Below are 18895 nucleotides of genomic sequence, written 5' to 3' on the forward strand. Positions count from 1 at the left end.
ATACAGAATGTCCATTATCTGGAGAGCTTTATGCGTTCTGATTCAGAAGTCAAGGGGATAACCCAGACCAGAACAGTAGCATCGCACGGTGCAAAGCATTCCTGAACGTAAACGAGATCGGAAAGGATCAAATTCATCCAAGAACGCCTGGCACGTGCTCAGACGTGTGACGTGTCTCTCGGGACATCTAGCTATTACTTAACTCAATTCATTTCCGACCACAGGTGGACTCAGTTCCAGATGAACTACAATCTCAACCGGTCTACAGCTTGTGGGACGTCTTCTTACTACATACAAACACTGGACGAAAACATATCACGTCGTGGTTACCCACGCAAGACTGATGTCTATCTCGGCGCTGCGAACTTCAAGTCGAAAGAACCCCGATTTGTCGAGCCTTGATCTGAAGAGCCTTAAGTATCATCAGTACTCAGTTATCATCATTAGTGTGCCTGAAATTGCACATACCAGTATCCTCGACATGAAACGTGCCATGGAGAAATCACCGGCCCCGTACCACAGCTACGCAACATAATGATCAGTCATACGTGTACCCTCGAAGTGACTGTACCCACTCCTGGGTGTCCAGTCGGGCGGTAGCTTCCCCGCGTCTCTCCTTCCTCGTCCATTCCCCAGACCAGCCCTGCTTGTTCTATGACATCAATGCCGAAGATTGGCCTCAGACGGTCGCGCAGATCCCCGTAACCCGTCCTGGTATGCACATACTGTAAGTGTGACGTACAAAATCAACAAAGAGAGCTGTTACGCAAAAATGACCAGGTCAGCTGGCATCTTCGAGCCATCAGTGAAGACAACACCATCGTGGGTGTATTCTGTGACTTCCACGCCTTGCTTGATCCTCACGCGTCCCGAATCGATATAGTCTGCAAGGCCTACGTCCCACCCTGAAAGTCTCCTCAATGAGCGTCCACAGAAAGATAAAACAAGACAGTACAGTAGCCTACAATTCTGTCAGCTCAACAATGGCAGGAACGACAGGGCGCGTAAACCTACCTCCTAAGCGTTCCAAGCCGAGAGTTAGATATCCGGACCCATCGCCCATGTTCAGCTTCATCCCTCCTTTCTTGAGTTTTGCATGCAAGTCAGCCTCTCTCGCCCAAAGGAAAGACTCCGACGCCTTCAGCATTCTCCTGATGAGGTTTCTCGGTGTAGAGAAGAATCTGAGATCGCAGACATCGATGGACAGGTCCTCACGGTAGAGGGCTCCTATTTCCTCAGTAGAGGTCTTAATGGACACGACGCAGGTTGACGAGCGCTGGACCATCGTGACGGATGCCGCGCCTTGGAAGGCAAGATCCTGGCAGATGTCCGCAGCCGATTGGCACGCACCGACAACAATCGTGCGTTTACCAACGTAGGGCTGTCCACCCTGATATGCGACTGCGTGCATGACCTCGCCCCGAAAGACGTCGCTATTCGAAACGTGTGGCATTTGCGGGGGTCCGGTAATTCCAGCAGCACAAATTATGTGTGCTGGTCGAAGCACGATGTCAGCACCGTTTCGGCTAATTATGACCGTCCATCGTCCGCTCGTATCGTCATACTGCGCGCACGGCTTGATCTCAGAGTCTGTCCACACCACCAAATCCTGTGAAACAGCATATTGGTCCATCCAATCCGCGAGCTTGTCTCGGGGTGAGAATGTGGGCCAATTCTCAGGGAAGGGTTGATATAGGACTGCACGAAGTATTAGCTACGAGACCCGCACTCGCGACGAATGCACTAACATCGACAGAATTGTCTGGTGGTGTGCAGAGACAGTGTCGGATAGCGCTGACGCCAGTTGTCTCCGACACGGTGATTCTTCTCCACAACCAGCGTCGGAATACTCCACTGCTTGAAGCGCGCGGCAATGTTCAGGCCGTTTTGGCCAGCGCCGACTGGCTACGAGGTTGAGCAGTGAGCATTTTACTATGCACTGTACTCATGAATGACGACATATGGGTCCTTCTCGATAGATGCGCGACGCTCCGCGAGTACCTCAGCCCAAGAGAGCGTATGCCCGCCATAGACTCCGAGCTCGGGCCCAAGCTCCTCATGACCCTTGATGTCTTCGACCATCAAAAACAAAGACATGGCCTTCCACTCTTTTGTAATGTCGCATGTACTTGGAAATAACCGCACGTATCCACGTCCACGACGGTGCGGCATTTCAAACGTGAATCCTGCACCGACGCCGACGTCAAGAACAGTCTCGGGCGCCGCTCCTGCTCTGTCGTCTAGCTTGAAGTTATATAGGTGCGTCGAGACCAGCGTGGGCACCAGATATGCCGAGATACTGGCATGGCCTTCCAGGGAGCGAATATCCCAAGTGAACACTAGCCAGTCGCGCAGGAAACCATCGGGGAGAATAGTGTCGACAGTCGCAGCGACATCACCCCGGAATGCTGCTAGAGCAAAGCCATGCAACCAGGCCGCAGCAATGTCGTGGGGCTCCATGGTCTTGATCGGCTGTGAGCTGCAGGCCTCTACGCCCTATATACGCTTCTGCCCCGGGCCCATGCGGCGATTATGTCCAGCGAGGGCGCCTGGACCCGTCAGCAGGTATGACTTCCCTTCCTCAAGAATCCTCAGCGACACGATTCTCAAGGCGTCCCTTGTCATCTATTCCTTTCGTTTTCATGACTATAGATAATAAACAGTTACCTCTCAGATTGAGGAGATCAACACCAAGTGTGAGAATCTTGGCAAAGTACTGAAACAAAGCCCCCCCTTCACGGAAGCAATCTCGATAAGCGATGGCGTCTACGATGTTTTCAGGAATATGCATGCCATGGTGCCCCACGCTTGAGCTGCAAAACGATCCTGAATCTTAGTCGGTTATTTGATGTCCCAGAAAGCCATAGTCAGTCTCATGCTACTTCACTGCGTCCTTGACAGTATCAAAACGATGCCGTCCCTGTTATTTACGGTGGGAATATCTGAGCTCTTGCGCACAAACTGGGGTCATTGTGTAGGCGATCCTTCCAAGCTCCTCCGTATAGCGATCGCAGATACGGCACAATATACAACGGTGCTTTTGTTGTCTCGCTGAATGCGGAACGGATATACACCACGTACCGAGCATTCTGCTAGCTGTAGTTTATCATGCCAACGTAAACGATATCCCTATTACTCCGGTCATCACGTCAAAACACCGGAGGCAGTCCAAGAAACTCGCGTGCAGCCTGGCGCTTGGCCGCAGTGTCGCCCTTGACGGGTTGGTCGTACGATTTCAGCAAGTGTTCGTAGCGCTCCTCTGTTTGGTCGCACGACGATGTCGTCAATATACTTCGACAATATGACATCGAGATACGCACTCGTCATGCGCTCGAACTCGCCCTTCGTCCCTGGGAAGTTAGCGGGGGTCTTTCCGTTGGCCATCACGAGCGGAGAAATCGGCGTCTTATTTATCGGGATCACCGCGTTCCTCAGGCGCGCATACAGGCGCGACTGGCTGCATCGCGGGAAGACCGTTAGCGCTCGCGTGCCGCCCCGGAACTGCAGCAGGGACACAGGCACTCACTCGAGGCGCACCGTTTCAGCGAGCTTATCGACCTTCTTCTGCAGCTCTTCTACTGTCTTCGCGAGGTCCGTTGGCTCCGCTTCTGGCGCCCCGGTTCCCGGAGCGCGAGGCTCCTCCTCGACTGCAAGCGCTCCGTTCGTGGACGGTGCGTTGTCTGCCTTGCCCATGTGTGCGCGCACGGCGTCGAGCTCTTCCGCAAGATGCTCCTGCGTGCGCTCGATTGCGTCTAGGCGAGAGGCGAGCGCTGCGATCGCGGTCGTACTGTCCGTCGGTAGGACTGCGGGCGTCCCGGCAGGTACCTCGACAGCTGCGAGTACGTGCGAGGCGGCGGTAATTTGGTCTGCTATGGTGCCGAAGGATGTAGAGAGGTGCTGCGTCCAGAGGTCGGCGTTGGTGGCCGTCACGGTGTTTGGCGGTGAGTTGGGAGAAGCAGCGGCGTTTGGTGGTAAGCGGAAGTGATCTACGAGGGTGGCGCTCGAAGATGCTGTTGTACCGGGCTGGGTAGCCATGGCTAGGGCTCGCAGAGCCTCTTATGAAGGAGGAAGTGAGTCGCTTGGCAGACGTGGAAGCTGGCGCAAGATATATTCGCACTAATCGAGAGTGACAGTCAGGCAAATAGATCGCTGTCGTCTAAGCGTGTGCTCCTTGTCGATGACCTAAGAATACCCGCGCACATTATACGCATTTGTACAGTCTGCTGGAAACTTGAGAGCCTTTTTTGCCATACTGGTATATGTATGTGTGCATGTGGGAAGAAATGGGAGATGTGCCGGCCACCCGGTGGGAAAGCATGTCGGGTTGGACGCAGGAGCAGGAGCAAGAAGAAGGATTTCTCTGCCGACGTGGGTATATAAACCACTTCCGAGAGGTCGAGAGCGATACCGACTAGAGGCGCGGGAAGCCACTGCTGTCTAGTGTTGTAGACAGTAACGGACGGAGACACAGATGCGTTGATGTCATTTGCGACATTTGTGTTACAGGTATATAAGATGCACGTACGCTGATCGACAATTTATTTGTGGGTTCTGGGGTGCGCGGGCAGTACTCACGGAGGAGCATCACAGCGCAACGTGCTTCTTCGTACCTGTGAGACCGGGGGCAACAAAGCTTCACACTGAGAGTTTCCGGACCCGATGTTGCCTGTATGCGCGCTCCCTCATCAACTATCGCAGGGGTATCCGGGGAAAATGAGTTTCCATTTGGCAGCACCTCGGACAGACGTGGGATGGGGCTCATTCGTTGAGTCGCTAACATGTCACATATACGGACTCTAGCCTGGGCCATCAGGGGCGTCTAGACATGTTGCCTTAGAGAAACACCTACAGAACATCAGGTTCGCCGTGTTGTTCGCAGAAATCTGCCGCTCTGCCAGGTACAAGCAAAGGCAACAATCTTTGTAGCACTACACAAGGAAATGTTTGGGAAAACGGTGTTCAGATGTGGGAGTTTGAGACTTTCCCACGGCGTATAGGGTCCGCCAAAAGTTTGAGTCAATTTTTCGACGGAGAGGTCGATGTAGTTATGTAGTTACGGTACAAAATGGCTCGATAGTAAGTATTGCACGCTGCAACACCTGTTGATGTGGTCCCGTACCCAGATTTCAGGCACATGAAGCCCGGCCCAAGTATTTGCTGCCTTTGTTTGTCTGTCCGCAACTGTGTATCTGCCTGCTAGGCAATATTTGCCATTTGGCAGAACCTAATTAGTTTAGTATTTACGTCAGAAGCTTCCATTTGGGTTTACGAGGCTAAGCCCTAATCCGGAGCTTACCCGGCCTCTGGGAATTTGTAACGATTAGATTATGACAGGCGTCTAGCAGAGATTTTCGATTAGGGGTTTGTCCATACATATCCGGTAGCACCTCTTTCCCTCTTCCTTAGCCTTATATCCTCGTCATCACATTGTATCCTTTGGCACTCACTATTAATTGGGTCCTGATGCGTGGTGACCGAGGGCTGGGGCTCAACAGATGTTACATCATTCTCGTAGCAAGACACAAAGGCAACGCCTTAGCGAGCATGTGCAATGCATAGCGATATGCTATCTACCTTGAAGCTTGATCCTCTGGATGAAAAGAGATAGGCCCAAGTTGCAAGTACCGCCCGTCTGTTTTTTTGGTAAAGTTCAATCCAACCCTCGATCGGATGTTTTGGCTCTCATGTCATCGTGTCGAGCGGGAAGGGATCGGTAAGCGAACTTTATACACGCAGCGTCTGTGCTACAGATGTTTCCATTCTTATCTTTTACAGGATACAGGCCGATGCGAAGATCAGGTATTTTCTCAACCTACTTGTCTGTATATGTTGAACCCCCAGACAATGACAGTACAGTGGATAGGTATGCGGTATACGACACGGCTTATACACTCTGTTCTTTGGCAGTACTCAGGACCACCGAGAATCAGCACAAGGCCAATTACTTTTGGCCAAGCCTGTCCTGCTGACCCTGTGTTGATCTAACACTTGTAACCTTACATTCTCATGACTCTTCCCAGGACACTCCCACGCGTCGTGTTCTAAAGCTCGGCAGTTGCTCTTGACGCTCCGACTGCTCGACGTCCCTACATTCTACAATGGACACCAAGAGTGTCGCTGAGAACTGGCTGACGAGGTTTGCTCTGGCTGCCTTCCGGGGCAACGTAGACGCTGCCGTCCAGACTTTCTTTCCGCATGGCTGGCTTCGTGACGCTCTAGTGTTTACTTGGAACACCCGTTCCCTCGAGGGTCGCGACAAGATCTCCGCATACTTGCACGACACGCTACCCGCCGCACATCTGTACAACTTCAAGGTCGACGAACGGAAAGGCTTCAGCCCCGAGCCTGTACTTGAAGGCACAGGTATCGGCATGGGTTTCACGTTCGAGATGCCGGATCGTCGAGGCCGTGGGTATGCCTTCCTACAGGAGGACATGGCTACGGCCGACTGGAAGGCTCTATCGCTTTTTACGATGCTGGATGCAATCAAAGGTCACGAGGAAGTAGGCCCAGAGCCTGGCGTGTATGGCGGGCACACGTTGTCGTGGGAAGAAGTGGACATAGCGCGCAGGAAGCGGATTGAGGAAGATCCGTATGTCGTGATCAGTGAGTACTATCGAGAATGCTCGCTCGCCCTCCCACTTACCCAACGCAGTGGGTGGAGGGCAGACTGGGCTGCAGGTGGCAGCGCGTTTCAGACAAATGAACATTCCAACGATCGTGATCGAGAAGAACAAGGCGATCGGCGATCAATGGAGGCAGCGCTATCCTACGTTGTCTCTGCATACAACGCGCAACCACCACACGTGTAAGGCGCGCTTCATATTTCTATATGAATTGCAGGGTGACATTGAGCGTCCAGTGTTGTACCAACCCTATCCGCAGAACTGGCCGGAATACACGCCCCGGGATAAGCTGGCCAACTGGCTAGAGTACTATGCCAAGTCTCAGGACCTCATCGTCTGGACGAGCTCATACATCATGCCAACCCCAAAATACGACCATGACACGAAACGGTGGAGTATCATAGTGAACAAAAACGGGATGCACGTGCCACTGAAGCCCGCGCACCTCGTTGTTGCGATTGGCATGCTCGGCCCGCCCCGCATCCCTGAGATCGAGGGGCGCGAGCGGTACAAGGGTGCCGTCTTGCATGCAAGTGTGTACATGGGCGGACGTCCGTTTGTCGGGATGGATACCCTCGTCATCGGCGCTGCGAACACGTCCGCAGACGTCTGCCAGGACCTCGCATTCCGCGGCGCGCGGTCCGTCACGATGGTCCAGCGCTCGTCGACGTGCGTCGTGTCGATCAACAACGTGCAAGTGCAGATGTACCGCAACTACCCGGATGGCTCCCCGCTGGAGATCTGCGATATCAAATTCAGCGCGATGCCGCTGAATTTACAAAGGAAGTTCTCGAAGGCGCGGGAGAAGCAATATTGGGAGGCGGAAACGGCGCTTCACGCGAAGCTGAGGAAAGGAGGGCTGAGTCTGAATATGGGCAGGGACGGTTCGGGGCAGCATTTCTTGGTATACGAGCGTGCTGGAGGTGAAGTGGATCTCTCGTCACATCTTTTACAACAACTAACTTTGCCGCATTCTCGTAGGCTATTGTGATTACCATAACTCCTCTGTCGTCATTTGTCTGACGTCGCTTCGCAGGGATTGATGTTGGTGTCGCGGACATGATTGCTACGGGGCGCGTGAAGGTCAAGTCAGGTGTCGAGATCGCACGTTTTACAGAGCACGGTGTCGTATTCACCGATGGTTCCGAGCTTGCTGCTGACCTCGTGGTATTTGCGTACGCTCCACGCACCAGCTTCCTCCGTGGATGAAGTGTCTAACGCTTGCCACGGACGTGTACAGAACCGGCTATATCGACCCACGAGTGAGCCTTCGCGAGCTCTTTGGCGCCGATGTTATCGACCAGACGGACCCCATGTGGGGCATGGATGAAGAAGGCGAAGTACTGGGATGCTATAGGCCATCAAGATACCCAGGAGTAAAGCTTTGATTGGGCTCAGTGTCCGCTTCCTGCGCTGACGAGACTCCCATGCAGCTGTGGTACGGTGCTGGGGATTTCGCCATGTCACGATTTCTGTCGAAGCAGTTGGTAAGTTATCAACTCAAGGACCTGGAGACATCCTTCACGAGCACGTTCGCAGGGTTTGCAAATAAAGGCACATCAGCTGAACATGATTTGATGGGAGTATCATGGTGGGACTTCTTGACTTTGGCAGTCGTGTAGCACCCTTCCACAGAGGTATTACAGGATTATATCATGATTATTCTCGTGGGCTCTGTACGTGGAGATACGAATGGATTGCATAATGACATCGCCCAGCTGTGTTTGTGGCGCCTTCGTGATCTTTAGCAACGGCACTACCATCGATAGTATGGGTTCGTGTTAATTACTTTTACTGCCTAGAGGGTCTGATTCTGCTCACTGTGCCTCCCGATTAATGTCCGTACCTTCGCTCAAACACACACCTGATCTGCGCGCGGCATTGACACCATTATGCTGATGTTGTCTCCCAGGGTACGGTCCCATAGCTGACGAAGACTAGATCGGAACCCGGCCGAAGCAAGGACACTGCATCCCGAATTTAAATGGCTTCGAGACTTCTTAAAGAGGGCCGGTGACCTCTACATTAGTCAAATGTAGAAACGTCAGTGTATGACGTCCTGGGACCTCGTCCCTTGCATAAAAGCTTGCTGAAATAACTCACCTTGACAGGACATCACGACAGATGCTCACTAACGATCTCTCCATGGATTTGCAGGTCATCGCCGAAACCTGGTTGGACACATTTGCACGCGCGACTCTCAGCGGCGACGTCCTCGCTACCGTGCAAACCTTTCTCCCTGATGGCTATCTCCGCGATCAGCTTGTTCTCACCTGGGATTTGCGCTCACTTGAGGGACACGATAAGATCAAAGAATATCTTGTGCCAAGGCTCACCGCAGCTCATTTATCTCACTTCAGGCCTGACACAAGGGCTGGGTACTGTGCTGAGCGGAGCACCAAGGGCGGGGTAGGAGCGGCGTTCACATTCGAGACGCCCCACTGTTACGGCCGTGGCTACGTCCGGTTGTTGCAAGATACGTCTTCTGGCCAGTGGAAGGCGCTGTCTGTATTTCTAGGCGTCGCAGACATCAAGGGATATGAAGAACTCGGACGCGAACCTGGCCATTATGGTGGGCATACATTGTCTTGGACAGACATATTCGCGGAGCGCCGGCGACAGATTGAAAGAGATCCATACGTAATCGTCAGTGAGTGAAGCGGGTGATCACACAGCTCTACGCTGATTATACATACACAGTGGGTGCAGGACAATGCGGTCTGACGATCGCTGCTCGGCTCAAGCAATGGAATATACCGACGCTCGTCGTTGAGAAGAAAGCTCAAGTTGGGAACCAATGGCGCGAACGGTACCCCACGCTTTCCTTGCACGGAACGAGCAACGTTTGCCATTGTATTCTCGATTAATCCTGTTCTCCTGCTCCTTCTAACTTAACAATTTTGCAGTTGCCTACCAGCAGTTCCCAGATAAATGGCCCGAGTACACGCCCCGGGACAAGATTGCTGATTGGCTGCAGCAATATGTTATCTCGCAGGATCTACTAGTCTGGACGTCTTCCACCATCCTTCCTGGAGCTCGATATGACCCGGAAGTCGGACGCTGGACCCTCACTGTCGATCACGCGGGCACACCCGTGGAACTGCATCCCGCGCATGTCATATGTGCCGTAGGAAGCACCGGGCCGCCTAGGATTCCCGACATTTTGGAGCGCACACACTTTGCTGGCAAGGCCATCCATTCGAGCGCATATCCTGGAGGTGCAGTGTTCGCTGGTAAGCATGCGGTGGTGGTTGGGGCTTGTCAGTCAGCCGCAGATATATGTCAAGATCTCGCATTCTGCGGCGCAGCTTCTGTGACCATGGTACAGCGCTCGTCGACGTGCGTTGTATCAATCAAGACCGCGACACGCTATGAGCGTACTTTGTTTCCGGAGGGCGTATCACTCGATGCATGCGATCTGAAGTACCAGTCCTTGCCTGTCAACCTTAATCGGAAACTAGCGCTCGAGAGAGCAGATACACTCCTGGACGATGAGAAGGAGCTGCATGCGAAGCTACGGAAAGGCGGGCTCAGGCTGAACATGGGAAAGGACGGCTCGGGGCATTTCTTCTTGGTTTTTGAAAGGCTTGGAGGCAAGTGCTTTAGCTCGTAAAGAGAATTGTAAACAAGCTGATTCCGAGTATAGGATATTGTGAGTGACGGCACTACCGCGAGCAGATCTAATTCTAACGCCTTGCAGGGTGGGATGTTGGCCTAGCCGATTACATTGAATCTGGCCGTGTCAAGGTCAAACAAGGTGTCGAGGTTAAGCAGTATGTGCCGGACGGTGTGATTTGTACAGATGGTTCCTTCCTCCGTGCAGATGTCGTCATATTCGCGTAAGCCCAGTTGCTTCCACATCTGATCTGAGGTCACGTTGCACTAGGTCGGGTTGGTTGGACTCTCGTGAAAGCCTGAAAGGCATCTTCAGCACCGAGACCGTCGAGGCGACAAAGGCACCGTGGGGCCTAGACGAAGAGGGGGAACTTTGTGGCTGTTACCGCCCAACTGGGCATCCTGGAGTATGTGTGATCCAAGGCTCAAAACGAGTCTGGAAGAAGCTAACAACGTTTGATATGCAGCTCTGGTATGCAGTAGGGGACCTTCTCACTACGCGGGTCTATTCCAGATCATTGGTGCGCCTATGATTGCCGTCTATGTGTTCCCATGGGGCAGAATCACTCACCTTCGCGACTTTGTAGGCGCTGCAAATCAAGGCGAAGCAGGTCGGCATAGCTTCTCCGGAACATGTTCGAGCTCGCTTTTGATGTCGAAAAGATGAAGTACAATGATGCGAGGGAACGTTACGTTGAAGCGCAATGCATCATCTGCGATATCTATGGGGATGTATACATATCTCGAATGTGTTGTTCTGTACACAGCCGTTATCATCACCCAAAACTCGTGCTTTCTCTCAGCAATCAAGTTCCTTTGTGTAGCTCACGTGCGCTTATGCGGTGTTGATGTAAGATTGAAGTACTCCCACACTCATATACGTTTGTGCGAAAGCGATGTTCGCGTTTACTTATTCATCAGTGTCCTTTCTGCAGCTTCATGCAACAGGTCACCTTGAATAGAGCGCAGCTTCTCAAATGTGGTCGCGATAAGCATACGAAACACATCAGTAGTCCAATCATCTTGTCGATGGTCTGCTCTCCTCCTTCTGTTACGTGTTCCAACAATGCGCTAAATGGAAAACGCTGCCACTAACATAATCTAGTTGCATATCATTGGAAATTGACTGTCACATGAATGCTCCGTTGTTGGTAGTACACGTATTATGGTGAACCGTGCGTGGAGAGAAAGGAAAGAGCAAGTCTAGCACGCGATTACCGCTGTCATCAACTACGGGCTCATGCAGGACTATATCCATAGCCACCAAGAGGCATGCTGCAAACGTGATGGCCCGCTGCCATCAAGTATCACCTCGAAATAATATAATTGACACTGGTGGAAATGGCGAACACCATTTTCCTCATTTCCCACTGTGGTGTCACTATGAGCCTGCAATGCGTCGCCGAGACATGGTTACACAGCTTTGCTCTTGCGACAATCCGCGGCGACGCTGCGGCCACAGTGCGGATGTTTCTTCCCGATGGATTCCTCCGCGACCACCTCACCTTGTCATGGGACTTCCACAGTCTCGAGGGACACGCAGAAATCACAGCGTACCTCACATCAAGGCTAGCTGATGCTCATCTTTCAGACTACAAGCTCGAGACAAGACCTGGGCTCTGCGCTGAGACAAGTACCAAGGACGGGATCGGCGCGGGGTTCACGTTTGGTACAGTGCACGGCCTGGGACGTGGTTACGTACGTCTACTTAAGGAAGCGCACTCGGGAGAGTGGAAGGCCATGTCAGTGTATATCGCATTACATGACCTCAAGGGCCACGAGGAGCTCGGACCCGAGCCTGGCGTATACGGTGGACATACGTTGTCTTGGGAGGAAGTGTTTTCTGAGCGCCGCAGGGCGATTGAGAAGGACCCGTACGTGATTGTTGGTACGTGTGTACACCGCGCGATGATGCAGACGACTACTCACTCGTTTCGACAGTTGGCGCAGGGCACAATGGCCTCAATACTGCTGCCCGCCTGAAGCACTGGAACATACCTACGCTCGTCATCGAGAAGAATGACAAGGTCGGAGACCAATGGCGGGAGCGGTACCCAACTCTGTCATTACACTCGATACGTCATTTCTCCCACTGTACGTTCATTTAAATGGGGATCTGCGCACGACCGTGATATCACGCTCACTCACCCACGCTCTCTTGCATAGTCTCCTACCAGCAATATCCAGACACCTGGCCTGAGTTCGCACCACGTGACAAGATGGCCGATTGGCAAGAACAATATGTCAAAACGCAGGATCTGGTCGTCTGGACGCGCTCCACCATCCTCCCTGGTGCGCACTACGATACTATTCGAAAGCGGTGGACCCTTGTCGTCGATCATGCTGGCACGCGTGTTGAGCTGCATCCCGCGCATGTCGTCAGCGCTGTTGGGAGCATGGGCCCGCCCCGCATGCCGCATGTACCCGAGCGTGCATGTTTTGATGGTGTTGTGATACATTCTGGAGCTTACCCTGGTGGTGCGCCTTACGTGGGCAAGCACGTCGTTGTTGTCGGTGCGTGCCAGTCAGCCGCAGACATTTGCCAGGATCTCGCGTTCCGCGGTGCTGCGTCGGTGACAATGGTGCAGCGCTCGTCAACTTGTGTCGTAGATATCAGCACGGGAGCAGGCGGCGAGCATGTGCTCTTCCCAGACGATGTGCCGATCGACGTATGTGACCTGAAATTTCAGTCACTGCCTATCAACCTGAACCGGCGGCTCACCTTGGAGGAGGCAGACTTGGAGTGGGAGAGAGAGAAGGAGCTCCACGCAAAGTTGAGGAGGGGCGGGCTTAAACTGAATATGGGCAAGGACGGATCTGGACATGTCTTCCTGATTTACGAACGACTCGGCGGTAAGTACCTGATACATGCTGCATGACGGAACAATGGTTGACGCTCCTTACAGGGTATTGTGAGTATCCCTCACTAATGATGATTTTATATTAACCTGTTCTGCAGGGTGGGACTTCGGCCTTGCGGATTACATTGCCTCTGGACGCGTCAAGGTCAAACAGGGTGTAGAAGTGAAGCAATTCACAGCCGACGGCGTGATGTTCAATGACTCCTCCTCGCTCCCTGCCGATGTCGTTATTTTCGCGTAAGTTCACAAGATATACAGAAATTTATTCGGGTCTCACTCAGTCCACATCGAAACAGAACGGGTTGGCTAGGCAACCGCGAGAGTTTGAAGGAAATATTCGGCACTGAGATCGTCGATAGCACGGGAGTTCCTTGGGGCCTCGACGATGAAGGAGAAATTTCGAATACTTACCGTCCGACAGGGCATCCAGGTGTACGTATGCGTATTCTTAGACTAATGGGCAGCTGGAATTGATTACGTGCATCCTGCAGCTTTGGTATGCTGTCGGGGACTTTGGAACAGCGCGGTTCCTGTCAAAACTATTGGTATGTCCTTTTTTTTAATTTCAAGAGAAGTATGGACTTAAGTATCGGCTATACAGGCTCTTCAGATCAAGGCGACGCAGATTGGGATCCTGAGGACAGCGGAACGCACGTTGTGAGCGGAATGTGACCGAATAATATAACCGACGTTAGATTATCTGCGAATGTGCATTGTGCGATTACGGTGCGCCTTGTGACATCACTGGCCTTAGCCTGTCACGCAAGAGGATTCACAGGCAGTGAGGGGAAATACCACGTCGTAAGTACTAGTACTAGTGACTCGGACGATGAACGGAGCAGGCAGACTACCCAGGCACGGAATGCAACGGTCACGTGCTTCATAACTCGTGCCTTCCCATCTGGGTAGACTCGTGTCCAGTCACTTATACTACGCACTGCGCGTGTGCAATGCATAATCCGAAAGATTAAACACAGGAGGAAGCCCGGGCAAGGTAGCGGTAGCGCTCGTGGCAGTGATGCGGGGCGAGTCCTCATCTATATCTGAACTCCATTCTCTCACAGCGAATCGTGCGGGAACCACATGTTCCAGTACTCTACCCTGATCCGGATGCATTTCGCCCGGAACGCTGGGAAGGAGTGGACACGGACGCAATGAGCGGCTTCTATGTAAGTATGTGCTCGGTTTCGGGAGACGGTAAGCTGTTTGCCTGGTACATCGTAAGGTTAATAGTAGCGACTGCACGCGTTTCAGAATTTGTCTTGGCCGCCACTTTGCAGATGCAAGTGTCTGGTATGTGGCTTCACATCGTGGGGACAATGAACATACGACGTGCGCGCCCCCTGATGACAGAAGAATCGTTCCTCTGCCCACATTCAAAAGCCGAATGCCATGCATGACGCTGGCAAGTGACAGCAATGGTACTGGCCAAGGCTACAGCCGATTGAATGTGACATAACCTCGTTCATGGCAAGTTATGGAATTGAGGAAAGCAGATATGATTATGTAATTGAAATTTGACGCTGCCTGGATGGCAGCCGTGTCATTCAGCAGTCATCAAGTACAGAGAGAGAAAGGAAGTGCAATGTAAGCAGACAGCAGACAATATACAGAGTCGATTCTGCGAGTAATTCTCGGTTTTCAGATGCCTTTGTATAGATTCATCGTCGGCACCATGCTACAATCGAGCTTGGATGCCTGCGGGAGCGGACATTCCAACCTGTATGGCTTTGATCTGAAGGGCCTATAACACTTATTTTAGCCCACGATATCAAGGAAAAATAGTGGGGTCGGCGACGTACCAACAGCTTCGAGTAAAAGCGTGAGGTCGCGAGGTCACCCAGGGCATACCAAAGCTGCACGATGAAGTAAAGTTATCTGTCAAGTCTGTGCAGAGCGCAGATAACAACTGTACGTACTCCCGGATGGCCCGTTGGGCGACAGCAGCCCGAAATCTCGTCCTCGTCGTCGAGTCCCCAAGGCGTCTTGGTCTTGTCGAGCACGTTGGCACCAAAGACATCCTTCAAGCCCTCGCGCGGATCCTGCCAACCCGTACTAGTGCACATATGGTGAGCGTGCAAGAGATGCCGAAAGATGGACGGTCCACGACGTACGCAAGTATCACGGCGTCCGCACGAAGGAAGGTGTTGTCGGTACACATTACACCATCTGGCACGTATTGCTTGATTTCAACGCCTTGCTTGACCTTGACGCGGCCAGAGCCAATATAATCAGAGAGACCGAGGTCCCACCCTAAAGTATGCGTAGATTAGGAGTGATTTCATGGTGGTCGTATACTTACAATATCCTGGAGATTAAGTCAGGCGAGTCGGATGTTAAAATGCAGGCAAGCCGCATACCTCCGAGCCGTTCGTAGATGAGGAACACATGTCCTGAGCCATTCCTACCCATGTTCAACTTGAGCCCTCCCTTCCGGAGCTTTGCGTGCAGCTCCCGTTCCCTCTCCCAATTCAGATCCGCGTCCTCCTCGGAGAGACGCCGACGCAGACCCATGGGAAGTGAATGGAACTTGAGATCGCACAGGTCGGTCGGCACGCCGTCAGGGAAGCACGCTCGCTCATCGTCCGCCGCCGTCTTGATGGTCACGACGCACGTGGACGACCGCTGGACCATCGTCACGGACGCGCCACGGAACGCGAGATCCTGGCAGATGTCCGAGGCAGACTGGCATGCGCCGACGACGACGACATGCTTGCCGGTATAGGCTGCCCCACCGGGGTATGCGCTGGAGTGCATGACCTCTCCTGCGAAACGGGCGCGGTCGGGAATGAGGGGCATCCGCGGCGGGCCAGTACTGCCGACGGCACAGACAACATGCGCGGGGTGCAGTTGCACAAGCGTCCCTGCACGATCGACAGTTACGGTCCAGCGACCGCTTGCGGAGTCGTATCGCGCACCGGGAAGAAGCTTCGAGCGTGTCCAGACGACAATGTCCTGTGTGTCTGCGTATTGCTCGAGCCAGGCGCCCATCTTTTCCCGGGGAGCGTACTCGGGCCACTTCTCTGGGAAGGGGTGATAGGCGACTGTGGAGCTCTCAGGTCAGAAGGCAGTATGCACCTGCTGAGTGCGAGGAAACGTACGGTGGGACCAGTTGCGAATGGAGTGCAGCGAGAGCGTCGGGTACCGCCCACGCCATTGGTCGCCGATGCGTGCATTTTTCTCGAGGACGAGCGTCGGGATATTCCACTGCTTGAGGCGCGCCGCAGCGTTCAGCCCATTCTGTCCTGCCCCCACTGATCACGTGAGGCATCAGCATGGGCTCTACTCTCCGCTTGGTGCTACGTTGCACTCACAGACGATCACGTAAGGGTCCTGCTCGATGCGCGCGCGGCGCGCCGCAAACACCTCTTCCCAGGCGAGCGTGTGCCCGCCGTACACGCCGGGTTCAGGCCCCAGCTCCTCGTGGCCCTTGAGATCGTCGACCGCGAGATATACCGCCATGGCCTTCCACTCGTTCGACGGCTGGCCCTGAAGCAGCCGCACGTAGCCCCGCCCGTAGCGGCGAGGCATCTCGAACGTAAACGACGCGCCGACGCCACCCTTGGTGCTCGGCTCGGCACACAACCCAGGCCGCGTCTCGATTTTAAAGTTGGACAGCTGTGCGCCTGCGAGCGTGGTACGTAAGTGCGCCGTCATCTTGTCGTGTCCCTCGAGCGAGTGGACGTCCCATGTGAACACGAGTAGGTCTCTGAGGAACCCATCGGGAAGGAAGGTCTGTACAATGGCGGGGACATCACCCGTGGATGCCGCAAGCGCAAACGTGCGCAGCCAGGTCTCAGCGATGCTTTGCAGAGCCATGGGAGGTTGTAGCTGTAGTGAAAGTGGGGTGAATGTCTGTTCTTAAGTACCTGGAACTTGTGGAAGACACTGGCGGATTCTTAGGGAAGAAGAACTCAAAGGTCATGGGGATAATACCCCGAGAGTTATAAAAAAACCAAGAAGTCTTGAAGAGGACCATGCGGTATGCGTGAACGTATACGCCTCCCTTCCATAACTTCGAAGTGGTACCCGCGCAGTACAGTTGCGAGCTTCGCCGCAATAATCTATAACAATCAGGAATAGGGAAAGCCATTAGATGTGCATATTGACTTCCAAAGACCTACCAGCGTTCAAATGTGCCTTTGCTTGCATCCTTTCGGGTGGAAGACCTCGCGGCTTCGTGTCATGGGTCAAGAAGAAGCAGAAGAGAGACATCACAGGATATAATAGACTACCGAGCCATTCTCCCGGAGCTCCATGCTATGACAGAGGAGCGGAACAGAACAAACATCGTACCTGGTGCTCTCTATACTTCGACGTACATGTGTGGCAGATCGAAGCATCTGCCCGAGATGTCCAGGCCGAATTGCTTCGCTCCGTCGCATGTGACCATTTGAGACTGACACAGCTGGGGAATGACTAATGTCGCGCAAGTACAGTCTTCACTTCGTTCCGACCCCTACGAACGAGGGAATAGTGAATGGCGCGGGTTATGAACAAACGCAAGCAGGAAAGATGGGGAGAAACCTTGACTGGTAAGGCAGGCCCGAACACACGAATGGCAGTGTTATTACCAGGCTTTGCAAATGCTCATACACATAAGCGACACGGTGCTGTTCGAACGATGCATCTGCATCGAACGGTACGTGTCTGTACGTATTCCCAGTGAAGCATATACTACATTTAGTCAGCACCGGAGAAGCACCTTGTGCCTATTTTTAGGTACCAAAGCCGCTCACTGGCGGCGTGAAGCGATTTAAGAATATGCTGTCATTGTAACAAAAACCAAAAGATGAGATTCGAAGGTTCTGCCGTCCGTCACGATCGCAGAGGAACGTGCGACTGCCGAGTAGAACAGCCAATATTTGATTTCACCTAGAAAACGACTTTCAGAACCACGTCCCTGACGTCCAGATCGGTGCATAGGTAAGTGTCATGTACAAATGACATAAATAAAGTTGTTTACCGATTTGAGAGTTGCCTATTGGAGCTCGATTTCAGAGACGGGAATATACGTACGCAAGCTTAGTGACACAAGCAATTACATACTTACGTTGAAGCATACACTACTAATTTGAGGTACGTGAGAGTATCTCCCTGCTAAAAGGTATTGAACAGCTCACCAGATGATTCCTGAGGACCGATGACATGCGCAAGGAGCCATCTACATGGTGTCGAGTTACAGCTAAGCAGCCCACTCTATCAGTAAGTGAGACGCATATCAGAAGGATAGAGTGAGAAGATTGCTAAGGTGCAATGAGACCAGGGACCGAGAGACGGTTACGGTCGACCATGACAAGCAGACATGTACAGCCGCCTCGTCTTAGCGCGCATGCACGAGCGCCTAGAACAACCTCGTCCGTCAACTCGATGTTCCACTAGACAAAGGAGGAGCGAGATGGCACCAGGAACGTACTGCTGGATGTCACCCCTGTGCATCACCTACTTTTGAAAGTCGTGTATAGCTACGGACTCATTCAATGGGACATTTCGGACTTTGACACTGAGCGCCAGTAATCCCTTACCTAAGCGGCCGTTGGCATAGACGCGACTCTACTCGAGCGCTGAGGTGAGTCTCGTACACATTTTTACTGTACACACCTTCACTAACGTCCGGTAGTCCGTCCTTTTGGTCGTACCTTACATATTCGAATTATATAGCTCTGCCTGTATGCGCCTGTCCTTCGCACGCACATGCTCACTCCGGAACAGACACAGGTCGTTGCTGCCTGCAATGAAGTCATTCATGCACCACGAGCTACAGGAACCTGCCATCATGCATTCTGCAATATG

General features: G+C 52.9%; 5 protein-coding genes across 5 annotated transcripts; 2 read left to right on the forward strand and 3 right to left on the reverse strand.

The window, feature by feature from the left end:
• Window positions 1–347: 347 nt before the first annotated feature.
• Window positions 348–2460, reverse strand: POSPLADRAFT_1049391 (hypothetical protein; the record flags this gene model as incomplete). Its single annotated transcript, XM_024479736.1, has 6 exons — window positions 348–403; window positions 507–522; window positions 576–711; window positions 1575–1698; window positions 1800–1905; window positions 2002–2460. 6 exons carry the CDS (start codon window positions 2458–2460, stop codon window positions 348–350), a joined length of 897 nt encoding a protein of 298 aa, XP_024335485.1.
• A 689-nt stretch (window positions 2461–3149) lies between these two features.
• Window positions 3150–4035, reverse strand: POSPLADRAFT_1153222 (hypothetical protein; the record flags this gene model as incomplete). The annotated part of the gene is made up of 3 exons (XM_024486726.1): window positions 3150–3259; window positions 3321–3501; window positions 3538–4035. 3 exons carry the CDS (start codon window positions 4033–4035, stop codon window positions 3150–3152), a joined length of 789 nt encoding a protein of 262 aa, XP_024335486.1.
• A 2063-nt stretch (window positions 4036–6098) lies between these two features.
• On the forward strand, window positions 6099–8014 carry POSPLADRAFT_1152807 (hypothetical protein; the record flags this gene model as incomplete). Its single annotated transcript, XM_024486690.1, has 5 exons — window positions 6099–6606; window positions 6656–6808; window positions 6863–7549; window positions 7663–7801; window positions 7867–8014. The coding sequence occupies 5 exons, from the start codon at window positions 6099–6101 to the stop codon at window positions 8012–8014; spliced, it is 1635 nt and encodes a 544-aa protein (XP_024335487.1).
• Window positions 8015–8750: 736 nt separating this feature from the next.
• POSPLADRAFT_1153512 (hypothetical protein) lies at window positions 8751–13763 on the forward strand (the record flags this gene model as incomplete). Its single annotated transcript, XM_024486753.1, has 7 exons — window positions 8751–9276; window positions 12183–12335; window positions 12408–13094; window positions 13201–13339; window positions 13399–13534; window positions 13594–13647; window positions 13704–13763. The coding sequence occupies 7 exons, from the start codon at window positions 8751–8753 to the stop codon at window positions 13761–13763; spliced, it is 1755 nt and encodes a 584-aa protein (XP_024335488.1).
• Window positions 13764–14780: 1017 nt separating this feature from the next.
• On the reverse strand, window positions 14781–16921 carry POSPLADRAFT_1060585 (hypothetical protein; the record flags this gene model as incomplete). Its single annotated transcript, XM_024481283.1, has 8 exons — window positions 14781–14846; window positions 14905–14958; window positions 15022–15157; window positions 15217–15355; window positions 15405–15410; window positions 15463–16146; window positions 16204–16356; window positions 16417–16921. The coding sequence occupies 8 exons, from the start codon at window positions 16919–16921 to the stop codon at window positions 14781–14783; spliced, it is 1743 nt and encodes a 580-aa protein (XP_024335489.1).
• Between the last annotated feature and the right edge of the window lie 1974 nt (window positions 16922–18895).

The sequence above is a fragment of the Postia placenta genome (assembly GCF_002117355.1).
Source record: "Postia placenta MAD-698-R-SB12 unplaced genomic scaffold POSPLAscaffold_14, whole genome shotgun sequence".
In the NCBI taxonomy this organism is placed as follows: Eukaryota; Fungi; Basidiomycota; class Agaricomycetes; order Polyporales; family Adustoporiaceae; genus Rhodonia; species Rhodonia placenta.